A 15,344-nucleotide genomic window follows, 5' to 3' on the forward strand; every position below is an offset into this window, starting at 1 on the left:
ACAATATATTACAATAACTGCGTTTGCATTGATAAGGGGGAGGAGGATAAATAATAAAGAATGTTTTTCTCTTTCTCTTGCAAGCTGATTGCAGGTTTTTAAGATATGATTTCTCATTAAAAAAAAGTATTTTCCACTTTGAAATATAAGAAAAAGTTACTTAGAGATCGTATATGTATCGTAAGCTTCTCCTTTAGCTATATTTGACTTTATAGTTTTACCGCTTTTTTAGAAAATAGATACTTAAGAACTATCTTTGTATTGATGGTAGGTGGTAGAATAGGTACGGGGAAGAGAAAAAATTTTAATTGTTACTATTTGCCCCCCTCTCCGTCACTCACAGCGTTTGTAAGCATCATTTGTTCTTGTCAAATCTTTGATAAGCAGCAAAGATAAAATGATGTTTGTAAGCGTCAAAGCAGCCATTGTCAATGTTGCTATAGCGAGCAAATACGCTTTTAAGAGCGATCGAAGGTGATAGGCGGCGACGTATTACAGTACCAGTGTATGTACATGAAGCCATTATATAGGCGGGAACCTTCGTGCTCGCGAGTTAAGAACGCGGTAATTTGCGATTAAATGAAGTAATTAACGAATTAAAATTCAGACGGCGTGGCACGCCAGTCGTTTGTCGGTGTTGCATCATTGAATACCCGCAGGATATTCGTGTCCGTTAAATTTGCCTTCGATACATACGCCATTGTGAAATACATATCACCTGCATCCTGCATCGTTTCTATTTCGATCATCTTTTTCTATTTCACCTTTACTCTATACAATTATTATTAGTATTTCTAATTTAAGTTTATTTGTATCGTAGTTCACATAAACTAAATTCGTTAGAATTCGTTAATGGTATTTCAATGATTTGTAATATTTATTCTTAATTCAATCAAAGTTGAAGTATATTAATCATGTAATGATATTAAAATCATAATAGTGCAAATATAATTAATGTTTAAAATAAGATCATATTTAGATTACGATTTTATTCAAGTTACCATGTATGCACAGTGTAATAGTTTCTACCTACCTAGTTTAAACCTACGGTTTACTTTATCGTTTCGTAACAGAGGCTTGCGATTGAAATGCAAGCTTGGCCTACGTGCCGGAAGTCCGGTGTATCGTGCTTGGATTGTCAAAAGAACGGACATGCGGTTCGATTTCGTTGTTATTCTTATATCGCAACCATATTTGAGCGATTCGTTTAAAACATTAAGCATCTGATGTTTATCGATTGCTGAATATTTGTAAATACCCATTGTCAGATTTTTAAAACAGTGACACGCTACCTTTTTTAAACTGAGGGCCATTTTTAAAAGTAGGTAATTTTACGAGCCGCATAAACACACATACGCACACACGTGCGTACGCATACATATATGTATTATTATGAATATATATATATATATATATATATATATAACATATTAGAGGAAAGACAGCGGTGGAATATATCTGGAGTGATGGAATCATGATATCTCATATAATTCGCGTTGAAATTCTAAAAGATAATTACTTCATTACAGAGTTTATTTAGACATTATAGAATGGTTACTGGTCATTAATATTTACTGTTTATATATATATATATATATATATAAAAGTTGAATTTCAGTTTTACATGTAGCAATTTTTACAGGTATATACTCTCTACGTAATTATGAAAAGTATGTTACATATTAATTTTTTAATTTTTGCTTAACTTAAAGGCCATAAATGTGAATTTTAAATAATATTATTAAATTTAATGTGTGTTGTAATGTGTGTATAAATTTGACAAATAAAGTCATGTTATAAGTGGGTTGCGGTTGTGGAATATGATCGTCTGCCATGTGTATCTCTCTTGCGACTTTATAATCTCATTGTAGACGTTGTATAATATTTATTAGACAAAAAAAATTATTTTAAAAAGTTTTAAGTTTTAAGTTTTAAAAAAAAATTTTAAGCCGAAGAAAAATGTTTTAACTCTTAAATACACAAGGGGGTCAGAGAGATCACATATGAAGTTTCGAACTCTTGCTATGTAAAGACGGAATAAGATAGGTGGTTCGGACTAGAGGGTAAAAAACATTTGAAATCTCTTCTTTCGATTGATATAATTGGTCAACTTTATTGGTCAATTAGAATTCGAACAGTACGACAGCAAAGTTTTGTTGGGGTCTATGGGAATACCATTGTGTGTGAGGAAACTTTTTTGTGAGTAATTTTATATATATACGGACAAAATACGTTCGAACAGGTTCGTTCGCATATATTACTCGTATATTCTCTGTCTAAAGTTACAATGCCGTATAGTGCTGTGGAAAAGGAGGCTTCTGCACATGATCCGAAATATATCATGTAACACATCAATTTTCAATTTTAAACACCTGAGTTAATCAAAAATACCTCATATTACTTATAACATAATTATACTTTTTAATAGAAATGACAATGTTATAATTTTTTTGAAAGTATATAACTCTTTAGCTTTAAAACGCCGCATTTTAAAGTCCTTAAAAGTTTTTTGTTGCAAAGATATGATTTTTTAAAGGAAAAGTGGATTTTTGAACAATTTTAATGGTTTCTCCTTTATAACTTCATAATAAATCATTTTTCAGCAATGCCGATTACACAATCACATTTCTGAAATTCTAAACTTTTATTTGAAAAAAAGATTGTTGAAAAGTATTGATTGGAATCAAAGTTATAGCTTCTCAAAGTTGAAAAAGTCTTCCAAACCGGAAAATGTGTTTATGTATTTTACGGGATCGGTGTGTTTAAGGGTTAAATAAAAGATATCTTGTGAAATGTTCATAAAATCTTGTGGCACTTATTTGAGTGTAAAATCTACGAAAGATAATTAATTTATGTTTTTTTATAGATAAAAGCGTCTTTCATGACATTAGTTGTTGGTATTTCACGATTCTTTTATTATTTGCTCCGTTTCTGCACAATGTAGCCTTTTTTCCACTTCAGTAAATTGTAAATTACGATGAACTTCTATCTATCGGATGATTGATAAAAATCCATAGCTAATAAACTCGCATTGATTAGAATTGTGTCGTGTTAATGTTTACCGAGTTATTATCAAGAAACAAAATGATATTTCACAATTCCCTCTTTTCCTTTATCTCTATATATATTTATGAAATAAGTACATTTTAAACAAAAAATTGTATGAATTATTTTGAAAATGGCCAAGGCTTTTAAATCGCCTTATGTTATTTCATTTTTATTGCATAAGAGTACAAGTATAATTTGATATTTTCTATTTTCGACTATGAATAGCCAGGCCGCGGGTTATGTATCACTGTTTTAAAATATGTATAATATGCTTGCAGATAATATCTGAAGGTCTTTCTCGAAATATGTATTACTGCTATAAAGTTATTACAATCTTGGCGTAATGACGTGATACAAATGTAACATATATAACTAAGAAGGAGAAGTGTTCTTTATTAAACAAATCGCAATTCTTGCATATGTAAATCAATACACACACACACACACACACACACACACACACACACACACACACACACACACACACACACACACACACACACATATATATATATGTATGTATATATATATATATATATATATATATATATATAACAATAATAATTAATCTATTGCATTAATCTATCGCAGCAATGAGTCCGTCATTAGGCATGCATCCTGCTAGCATGGCTCCACACATACAGCAGTTACAGGCCCACCTTTTGAGAAGTGCGGCCGCGGCGGTGCTTTTACCTCACACGCATCCCTTGCAGCCACCCGCACCACCGCCGCCACCACCGCATCCTCATTCTCACTCTCATGCCCACGGACTGTCCCCCCATTCGCAATTGTACTCTGGTGTGCCGCCTCATTCCACCTCGTCGGCGACACTTAGCCCGCACGCTGGATTACCCCCAAAAAGTGAGGTAAGTAGGAAAAAATCAATAAAAAAACTCAAAACATACATCGGTAGCCATCGGTAAGCTCCAAAATTCCGTATTTACCGATATAAATAACAAATAGTATTATGTACGTATATTAGCAATTAAATCATTTTGACGGCAAGCACGATTTAATCAATATCAGATGCAGCGAGCTTATTATGACGTACAAGATATTAATTAACTCTGGACGGAAAGAAAGTGCAATACGTTCGTAATGTGCTACGCTAGCGAACCGAGAGTGCCATTCGATCATTATTACTAGGGTACGACGATAGGCACTCGGTGGCTCGTCATCGATATTTATTGGGAATAAATAATCGTGGTCTCGTACCCCCTATCAGATGCCCGTTTCACCTTTCTTACGTCCTACGTCTCACTGGCTTCGTCTAACGATGGGCGACAATGGAACAACGATGACAGAGAAGGAAAGGGAAGAGAGAAAAAGAGAGACGGAGAAAAAGATTGAGTTACTCTCTCGCGAGAGGGTCCTCGGGTTACAAGCAATCTTGCGCACATTATTTCGTCCGATTCCATCCCCTTCCAATTCACCTTTATTTTACCTCCCGCCGATCTTACCTCCTTCCTCCTTCTTTTACTCATGACCATCGCTTCTTCGTCTTTGTCGTTTCCTCTTTACCGCCATTGTCGCGGCGGACTCGTGCTGATTTATTTGCATCTGCGTGCTCGCCGACGTAGGCGCGGCATTTTCATTTTCTGCCCTGCGTCCACACGCTGTAAAGTTTACCGGTGTGATTTGCATCGGTTTGCATTTTGTTTTCCATCGTCGTGCTCTGTGTCGTCGTGCTCGTATACGCGCGTCGCGTGCTTACACGAACAGGACTCGCGATCCATGTTTACACGATTCTTTTACGCTAACTAGATAATTGTGCTATGTGTATGTATAATTAAAGATTTTCACATTTAAATTTTCTTGATTGTTTCTCAAAACTGACTAGATTCGCGTTTTTCAATGATAAAAAATTTATATATTGAAAACACAAGCAACCAGATTATCATTGTAGAAATATTAAAGTTGCCAGATAAAAAAAACCATTAAAATACTAATAATTTTTCATGTATTTCATGTATCAATATTTTCTATATTCAAAAATATTATATTGAATTAAATATATATTGATACTGAGAACACTAATGTTATTGTTACCTTCACACCTGATAATAAATATATTTTTTGCAAAACTTATTAATTGACGTGAATCTAAGTTTTTATTAGTTATTTATTACGCGTAGCAATAAAAAACAAATAAAATATTTTTCTAAAAGATTTACTAAAGTGGCAACGGGTTACAAATGTGACATTTTACATTTCTATTCTCAATTTCATTAATCTACTTTTCAGTACAACTTAATTGATACGTAAATACTTATCGTCTGTCAACCTATCTATATTACAATATAATGCAATGATGGAGAAACTTGCATATACACCTGCGCCCTCCAATCAAGTATTCGAAATTAAGTTAAGTTTTTATCAGAGAAAATACGTACAAAAGGAGGAAAGAGTAGCAACATCAACGATTTATGATGGTTTGCAACAAGTGCTTAAACTGTGTTTCATAAACGTGATAGTTGTGAAATTGCATAGGTCATTCAATACACTAAGACTTTATGATAAATTGATAAAATTGCTATTGATATATTTAACGGATGTTTGAAACTTGAATGTAATTACGAATTTCCAAATTATCTATTTATATGCTTGTATTCACGATCCTAAGCTCTCCGAACATCTTAATATAGAATATACATATAAAACAATATATTAAAATGTGTTTCTTTCCTTTTCCCATACAGAGTGTAGAGTCATGCAGGAAAGCATCGGAATCGTCGACTCGCTCGGTGACAGCCGAGGCCGACACTTCCTCAAAGCGGACCGCCACCAAAGTTAAGAGGGAACCGGCGACAACGACCACCAACGCAACTACCACTACCGTTCCACCAAGTCACCCTCAAGGTCTTAGTCCGAGTGAGGACCTCAGAGATGAACCTGGTGACTTCATCGAAACAAATTGTCATTGGAGAGATTGCGGTCTCGAATTTCCTACACAGGTAACATACGGACGTACGATATCTCAAACCTTTATTTTTTCGAATGACAAGCGCTAAGAGTGACACGAATAATTACAATTTGCTATTATCTTCACAGTTTTGAGAAAAGAATGTTAATGGAACTAATCAGTTTTACATGTAGCAATGAAATATCTCTTAAAATGATTTAAAGAAAAAGAGAATTAAAATGGAATAATATTGTATTATTTCTATATATCTCGGCAAAAGATTTGGCGTTATCCATGTTAATTTGATATTTATCTCTGCCACAAACCAGGACGATCTCGTGAAACATATCAACAACGATCACATACATGCCAACAAGAAGAGCTTTATTTGCGGTTGGGAGGAATGCTCGAGGGAGGAAAAACCCTTCAAGGCTCAGTACATGTTGGTCGTGCACATGAGAAGGCATACGGGTGAAAAACCGCACAAGTGTACAGTAAGTAAAGTACTTACTTGTTTCTCCCGACTGAAAAATTTTTTGTATTAATCAATTACACACTAACGCGCGCAAATGCTGGTACAGAAAAGTGTTAAGAAATCTCGTAAACATCGCATTCAGCGCATACAATTTATTTTACTTTTCATTACTAGTTGTTAAAAATGTTTAAATAAATATAACAATCGATGTAGAACTTGGTATATTAATTTTACATCTGTATATATAAACTATCAAATAAAATAGTCGTAGGGCTGATGATTATTGATAATCAATGCGCAAGTTGTTGCTGTTTAAAATACAGACTTTATTTTAATCCGATTAAAAATTTCAAGAGTTGAACTTCACTGATTGGTGATGATAAAAAACTATATGTATATGTATGTATGTGTGTGTGCGTGTTTGTGTGCGTGTGCGTGCGTGCGTGCGTGTGCGTGCGCGTGCGCGTGTGTGTGTATATGTGTATATTTCGGAACACATAAGTACTCAGATCAGGATCTAGCTTTTTGAAGTTGTAACTCGAAAAATACTTTGAATTTCGATCTAATACTTTAAGAAGATATTCTCAAATAGTGCTATTAATTATCAATTAAAACAACTTTTAAAAAATCAATTTTTGTGACGCTCTAAATCAGGTTCCTTTCTTAAGGAGAATCTCATAAAAAGTAGCATTTTATTTGTGTGATATATACTATTATACATGGTTATATGTATGAATAATATATAAAAATAAATAAGAATCATGTGGCTACACAAGTGCCGTCGACCAAGAACAAATTAAATTTACATCAATAATAAATTTGTATTGTATGTTTTGCGTATAAACTTTGGAAATCATTTTGATAGAGTTAATCGCATGTAACAAGTTTAGGCTTTAGATATTGTAGAATTTTAGATAACTTTTTAAAAAAGTTTTTGGGTGTGTCTGAAAGTGAATTTGTCCAATGGAAACAGTGACAATTATGAGCACTGAAAATCGCGCGTTAAGCAGATTAATTAAGAATGATGGTCATAGATCAACCATATATGCATTCGTCCCGACTTGTTACGCACGACGCATTCTCGCTGTGTGAAATTCCTAGAAATGGCGACACGTCCGTGGGCAAGAGACAAGGTAGATTATCCGTCTTGATTAAACCGTCGTCACGGTTTTTCTCTCGATGTCCCTTCCGATGCATTCCAAACGCGCTCGCCAAACATTGCGAAATATTTGAAATACTTACGTATTAGAGAGTGGATGTCGCAAATGCGACACGACGCTTGTCGTTACGATGCAATGCCAATCATGAATAAAGAGACCGTCGAACGCAGTTGTCCGAGCTAATTCGTACAACACGATGCCACTAAATTCGATATTCTTAATACTCGTTTGTACATACATGGAATTCACTGCGGGTAAATAGGGATAAATAAACGCGAAAGCTGCGGAATAATCGCGTTACGAGATGAAGTATACTGTGCAACGTGCGGCACGAATGAGCGGCTTAGAGCTTTCGAATTATGGTGATCTGAGCTGCGTATTCGCGGCGACATAAGAAATTGCCCAGTGATGTATTACGAGGAGACAGCATTGAGAAAATAAACATTGTTGCTAGATTAAGGCAAGAGATTGACTCGCACAAATTTGTTTCGATAAATTACGTTACGAGAAATGTGTAATTATTAATTCGACTGCGAATTAGCAATATGAATCGAGAACAAATTTTTTAATGCAGAATACACACTTTTCTAAAGATTCGTTTTCTTTCTCTTCTTTGTATTCTTTTTTATGTGTTTCGATATCTATACTGATTGTCGAATAGCGTGTTCGAGAATTGTACTTAATCTATATTTTTGACAATTACTATATATCTAACAATTAGTTGTATTATTAAACATTTAATAATTATGTATTATTTGTATTATTATTTTTATAAAAAATGTAAACAGTACGTAGTTTTGTTAATATAATTTGTTATTATTGTTTAATAATATATAAAATTTTATCGCTGATAATGATTGTATTTAATAATATATAAAATGTTATCGCTGATATGATAACGCTGTTATCTTTTGCACTGTTATCAATTTACTTATTTTTTAATTTTTTTCTTTAAGAAGTTAACCGGTTTTGATTCTATAAGGCGACTATGCTCAACCGCACGTAGTAAAACAGAACAAATAATAAATTAGAGAATTAATCTCATCACAGTCATCGATTTTTTTTAAATCATAGGAGTAAATTTCCTAAAGAAAAAAAGCTTTTTAAAAGCAATTGTTATTTGAATATTGCTTTATCTATATTTCTCGAATCCAAATCGGTTTAAATTCTTCGAGAAAGATGTTAAAAAATTAATAAATAAGTAGGTCTCTTACAGAGAGTATAATTTTAATTATTGAGTAAATAATAAATAATAAATAACAAAAAACAACATATTGTTTACATTATTTATACAAAATGACATTATTTTTTAATCTTCCTAATATTACTGAATTAATTAAATCTTTTCTTCTGTATATAGTTTGAGGGTTGTTTCAAAGCCTATTCGCGATTGGAGAACCTCAAGACTCATCTCAGATCTCATACCGGCGAGAAACCGTATACTTGCGAATATCCAGGCTGTAGCAAAGCTTTCAGCAACGCGAGCGATAGAGCAAAACATCAAAACAGGACACACTCTAGCGAGGTATTATATTTTTTTTTCTTGTCAAAAGCAAGAAAAGATATGTGCTATATAATCGAATAATCACGTAATGATGATTGTTTGAAAATTCCGTATTTGTTTCAATATTCCATTTTTTTTTTTTTGTCTAGAAACCGTACATTTGCAAAGCTCCTGGCTGTACAAAGAGGTACACGGATCCGTCGTCTCTAAGGAAGCACGTCAAAACCGTCCACGGCGCTGAATTTTATGCAAATAAGAAGCATAAGGGTGGCGGTAGTGGTGATGGAGGTGGTAGCGACGAGGCGGGTGCGGGAGGTAATAGTCCCAGCAGGAGTGAGGATCTGCCTCCGAAGACACCTAGTCTCTCGAGTCCCAGCGTCAAATCCGAGAGCGAAGCAAACAGTCCCCCTGGGATCATGCAGCAGCAGGGTAGTCCATTGGTGGTTGGTTGTAATGACGAGGTCGCGGGAATGGGTGCTCTTACCAGCGACGGAATCGCTCTTGCTGAAGAACCGTGGAACGAGGAGCCCGATGACTTAGATATTGCCGATCTTCCTGTAGCGTTACGTGCCATGGTTAGTCTTTCGAAGATCGCATGAGAAACATATAATTTGCTAGACAGAACATAAAACGTTCTGATATAGATTTTTTAAGGTTTCCTTGTTCGAGAGCTAAGTTAGTCATAATGTTTTTCAATCTCGACATTATTTCTACAGGTCGGCGGTATGGAATCGCAGCAGCAATTGCAAGTGCCGGTACCCACATCGAGAAATCGTTTGAAAGGAAGACTGAACGCTAAAGGCATGCCAAACATGCCGAGCGTAGGAAATATGCGCGGGCTTCGCGGTGTCGCACCTCAGGGTAACATCGGTGACCTCAATAAAAGGATCACTGATTTGAAAATGGAAGGCAGTGGTGGCCAAACACGACAGACAAGTCTGTCCGATCTTCAATTGAGACTGCAGCCGTTCGGTGAACCGCGAAGGGATAGCAACAGCACCGTTAGCACTTACTACGGTAGCATGAGATCGACAGATTTCAGTAGTAGAAGGAGCAGTCAGGCGAGTGTCGTCAGAATGGGCCCGGGACCAGAAAGTTTCTACGATCCGATCAGTCCAGGTACATCTAGACGAAGCAGCCAGATGAGTACGACTTCTAGCAGAATCGATCAGGGTCACCTTCAGGGGCCTTACTCGACAAATAATCTCGTTGTTCAAACGCAAAATATGTCTCTTCAGGTATGCTTTATGCTGCGATTGTCGCACAAATCCGATAAATGGCGGTTTTAAATGACGCATTTCTTTGTAGAACATTCAGACGATGCCGAGCGATTGGAGTAATCCGAGTGGTCATTGTACTCAACCATCGAACGATCGACGAATGTCTGAACCTATTCGCAGTAACCCAGTCCAAAGGATTTCTCCTCCGATCCCACCCAGGCCGAGATCGGCACAGTTACCTGAGCTTCAGCCTGAGCTTCATCCCAATCAGGAGGTGATTTTGGATGAGGTGGGCGAAGGTGAAATGGTGGAGAACAAACTGGTTATTCCCGACGAAATGATGCAATATTTAAATCAGGTAATCATATTGTGTATTCTTTCTATCTTTAAATTTGTAATTTCTCTTACGCTAGTTTATTTGTTAATTTCGAAATTGTTATTGTCATTGTCAGGTTCAAGCGGGCGGAAATCAAGTCAGTTATCGTGGCAGTCCCTTACCGATCTGCCAATCACCGATATGCACAAATCCGTTGCACTACCAGCGACAGGTGCAGCCCACGTGTAATTATAATCAATCGCACCAGCAGAACTGCTATTCCTCTCAGCAAATTGCACAGCAACCCTGTCCGAACTATCAGAATCCTTCGTCTGTGCCTTACGGCCAATGTCCAAATTCACGTGCGACTCAACCACCGTTGCAGTATTGCCCGCCACCAAATTATGGGTCTCAAGTCACTGGCGGACAAGTGGCAAGTCCAGCAACTGGACAAGTTATGTCACCGAGTTCTCACTATACTTCGACTCACTTAAGCGATCAGCCGTTGACATCCCCCGCGGCTGGTGCGCTAGCACCACAGCACGCACCGCAAAACCTGCCTCAAAACTCTGCTCAACTCTCCAGAAATTGTCCTCAGAGCCACGCACATCATACTTACTATGCGGGTTACAGTTGCGCGAATCAAATAAACGCGAATTGTAATGGTACCAATGGCCAAACCAGTGCTCATCCTAATCAAACTTGTACATCATCCAATCACACTGTGCAGATGCGGCTAACGAATAACTGTCAGCAATTGTCACCGCATTGCACTCAGCAAACTGCAACCATGCCTAATCCGCCGACTATTGCTCATACAAGCGCTCAGTGCAGTCAATCCTCCAATCAGTGCACGAGGCCTATGGTAACATCCAACGGTCAGATTCCCAGTGTACACTCTGCTCAACAATCTTCGGTGACTAATCAATGCGGTCCCATGTCACCTCTTTGTTCTCCATTGAACCATGCAAATCAGAGTAAATCAATAAATACGCTTGCGACAAATCTTCAAAACTGTCAACAGCAGATTCAACAATCGGCCACAACGCCCTGCCTACAGATCAACAACTGTATTCATCCCAGTGGTACGCATCGTCAGGTCAACGATGGGGGTGGCGGTTCGAAGAGAACGTCACCACAACTTTGTAACGCTCAACAGACTAACTGTAGAATACAACAGCAGCAACAAACTTGCACGCATAATTGTCAAACACGCACGAATCCTCCGGCTCAATATAACTGTAATTGCGCATGGACTTATGGAAATCATTGTTATCACGATCAACAGGGTGGACCGCTGCCGGAGATACAATGCAGAGATATTAGTCAGTCACAACAAGGTTCACCAATAAAGCCGCCTCAAGGTATGAGACAAGATTCCTACCGCAGAACATTGGAATACGTTCAACAATGTAGGAACTGGTCCGTTAACGCTCAAACCCATGAGACCAACGTCTCCAGCTCGACACATCCTATGTCGTTGCCGCAACCTTTACCTGCTAGCGCCAACATGGTTGTCAATGATATGACATCTTCTCTTAGCTCTTTACTGGAAGAAAACAGATATTTACAAATGATTCAGTGACGTATGTCAATTAGTTAGACATACGTTACGACAATGTCGTATGTCTAACTAATTAATAAGAAACGTCAATTTAATTTTATTGTCAATCAATGAAACTGTCGCTTTTAAATAATTTTCCACTTGATTATTACAGTAATAAAATAAGTAATATGTTCAACATAAAATTTGCTTCACATAAGTGAAATTAACATAAAATTGAACTTGAAACATTTGACAAAATTGATAGTAACGCGTAACTCCATTTAGGAGGAACAATGGATCCATAGTTGGCAAATTTCTGAATTTAATGTCAGTCTCCATCACGTATATATTAATTTGAAAGATTGATTAAAAAGTTAAAGATTATAAATAAAAGAGTATGACGTGAAACTTATTTTGGAACAATAAATTATATTGATAAAATTTAAGGTGACAAGTGGACAAAAGCGATCAACTAGTAGTTGGTAGCTGTCATTCTTGATCTTCATCATATATACTCGTATATATATATACTACTGTGTCCAAAAAGTAAGGTGACATTGCATTTATTTCGAAAATTCTTTATTTATTCTTGCAAATCAATTTCGTCCCCTTCAAAGTAATCCCCCCCTGATATAATACACTTATTCCAACGGATTTTCCAATCTTCGAAACAGTTGTAATAATCGATTTCAGGAATGGCCTTTAGCTCCTTCTTCGCAGCGGCTTGAATCTCTTCTATCGACTCGAAACGGTGATTCGTGATTTTTTAACCAAAAACTCGACTAATATCGTTCCACAACCACCGTATTCACCTGATTTGGCTCCATGCGACTTCTGGCTATTCAGCAAACTCAAGCAAGTCGATAGAAGAGATTCAAGCCGCTGCGAAGAAGGAGCTAAAGGCCATTCCTGAAATCGATTATTACAACTGTTTCGAAGATTGGAAAATCCGTTGGAATAAGTGTATTATATCAGGGGGGGATTACTTTGAAGGAGACGAAATTGATTTGCAAGAATAAATAAAGAATTTTCGAAATAAATGCAATGTCCCTTACTTACACTTACTTTTTGGACACAGTAGTATATATATATATATATATATATATATATATATATATTTCTGTTTATAAGAAATTGTGGTTAAAGAATTAAAAATTTTGAGTGAGTCATAAAGTGATTGTAACTCGTCTTGGAAATAGTAAACTAATACATTTGGCAAAGCTTAGTGTATAGCGTGATAAAAAATATTGAAAAACTAAATTATGAAATTAATTTTAAATTTGATTTGAATGATTTATTTTAGTGATGGGATTTAGTTGCAATTTTTAGTGATAAATAATATGAGAGATGATAATATTGATCATAAAGAAGAAATGTTATTATGAACATGTTTGAACTAGAAATATAGCTTTAAGATAAAGCTATATTTCTTTTTCAACATTGCAAATAAGGAAAACATTGTAATCATAATATTACAAATACAGATAAATTATCTGCCAAATTAATCATTCATAGCATATGATAAATTGTCTTTTATAATAAAGATGCCATCGTCAATTTTGATGCAGTTTAAGTGTGAAAATTCATTTTTACTAGTCAAAAGTAAACAGATATGCTTTAATGTATCAGCATTTTACATGAAAATATTGAAAGCGATAGCTTTATTATCTTCATTAAAATTTGCAAAGATTTCAATCTCAAAAATCCAGCAGGGCGAAATTCAGAGATTTTAATGAGTGAGAATCATACTTCAGCTTGTTCTAATTTGGAAACTTCCGAATTAAATATATGTTATATGAACCTTTTTCATGATTTCAAGTTTATTATTTCTCGCATTATTAATCTTTCTTATTGAAACACTCTGTATTATTATTTATAACTACATTTATGATAAATATTATAAAATAGTATTATTATATAATATTATTATAATTTTAACTTATGATTACAAATATAAAACAAGAAAATATTTTAGACTTGATAACAATTAGAAAAATACAATCTCAGAACATAATAAACCCTGTTATAGTTCTATCTACATTTACTAAATCCCACCACTAATTTACTCAATAAAAATCGACATTGTTTTTAAACCGCAGGATTTGTCCTATGATATTAATATTGTCAATCTTTATGTGAATGCAATTTTTATTAAGATAAGAGAATTGAAAGTGCCTTAAATACGCATTCGAAAAATGCCACTGATGTAAGTTATTGCATTTACAAATATCAATTCATGACATTAATTAAGTACCTCGAAAATTTCGGTCATAGTAATTTAGAATCAGACAATAGATTATAAAGATATTTTGTATTTTATCTATGGAAATATAAAGTATACATCTCTTTTCTTATATATTTTTCTTTAATAATAAAAGACAAAGTAAGTCAATCTCGCGCAATATGTAATTGATAAATCTCAATGTGCGACGAATACGGAATATTTTAAAAAAAAATCTATGTACTTTAAATTATTGTAAATATATTTTTTTATAATATTATATTATATATATAATTTTGTACATCAATTTCGTTATGCGACGTGCCAACATAAGATTATCTTACTATAATTAAGCTCAATAAGATGTAGTGTACATCGCCACACAGTGTGATAAAGAAAAGAGAGAAATAAAGTCTATAAATAATCATCAGAGATTATCACAAATAACAAATATATCAAGACTTTAGCTACAAAAAATCGTATTAATCTCAATAAAAATTATCTTTAAGAAGCCGATATTAAAATGTAGATAAAATTTAGAGATAAGTACAACTATTAGAGATGAGGATGGTTATAAACATAGAAGTGTTTCTAAAATGTAAAGTGTTTCGTAAATATTGTTATGGAAATTTCAGAAAATAAATATTACAACACACAGTTGCCTTCAATCTGTAACACTATTTTAATCGAATGCCTTTAATGAATATTAGAATGTAATGATAAAAATGATATATAACGAAGGCTGAACGCTTAAAAATCTGAAAACACCGAAGTATGCATTTAGAGCTGTTTTGTTATACAAACGAGTTTTATATAAATTTTATTAAATTACAACCACGAAAATGTGAATTATTTTGTGAATACTATACATATTTACTACACGATATGCTAATAAAATATGTATGATAGTCTATTGGAAGGAAGATACTAGAATGGAGTTTTGTAGAAGTGT

General features: G+C 34.8%; 1 protein-coding gene across 1 annotated transcript in view; it reads left to right on the forward strand.

Annotated features, from left to right (window-relative positions):
• The window catches only part of LOC105199546 (transcriptional activator cubitus interruptus), a 107,403-nt gene extending 94,628 nt beyond the window's left edge, over positions 1-12,775 (forward strand). Inside the window, exons 5-12 of the mRNA XM_011166692.3 lie at positions 3,640-3,914; positions 5,748-6,002; positions 6,280-6,444; positions 8,946-9,110; positions 9,239-9,664; positions 9,806-10,327; positions 10,398-10,667; positions 10,762-12,775. Of these exons, the coding sequence (XP_011164994.2) occupies positions 3,640-3,914; positions 5,748-6,002; positions 6,280-6,444; positions 8,946-9,110; positions 9,239-9,664; positions 9,806-10,327; positions 10,398-10,667; positions 10,762-12,210 (3,527 nt within the window). The 3' untranslated portion in view covers positions 12,211-12,775. The remainder of the gene's footprint in view (positions 1-3,639; positions 3,915-5,747; positions 6,003-6,279; positions 6,445-8,945; positions 9,111-9,238; positions 9,665-9,805; positions 10,328-10,397; positions 10,668-10,761) is intronic.
• Positions 12,776-15,344: the final 2,569 nt, after the last annotated feature.

Source organism: Solenopsis invicta, chromosome 5, assembly GCF_016802725.1.
Source record: "Solenopsis invicta isolate M01_SB chromosome 5, UNIL_Sinv_3.0, whole genome shotgun sequence".
Lineage (NCBI taxonomy): Eukaryota > Metazoa > Arthropoda > Insecta > Hymenoptera > Formicidae > Solenopsis > Solenopsis invicta.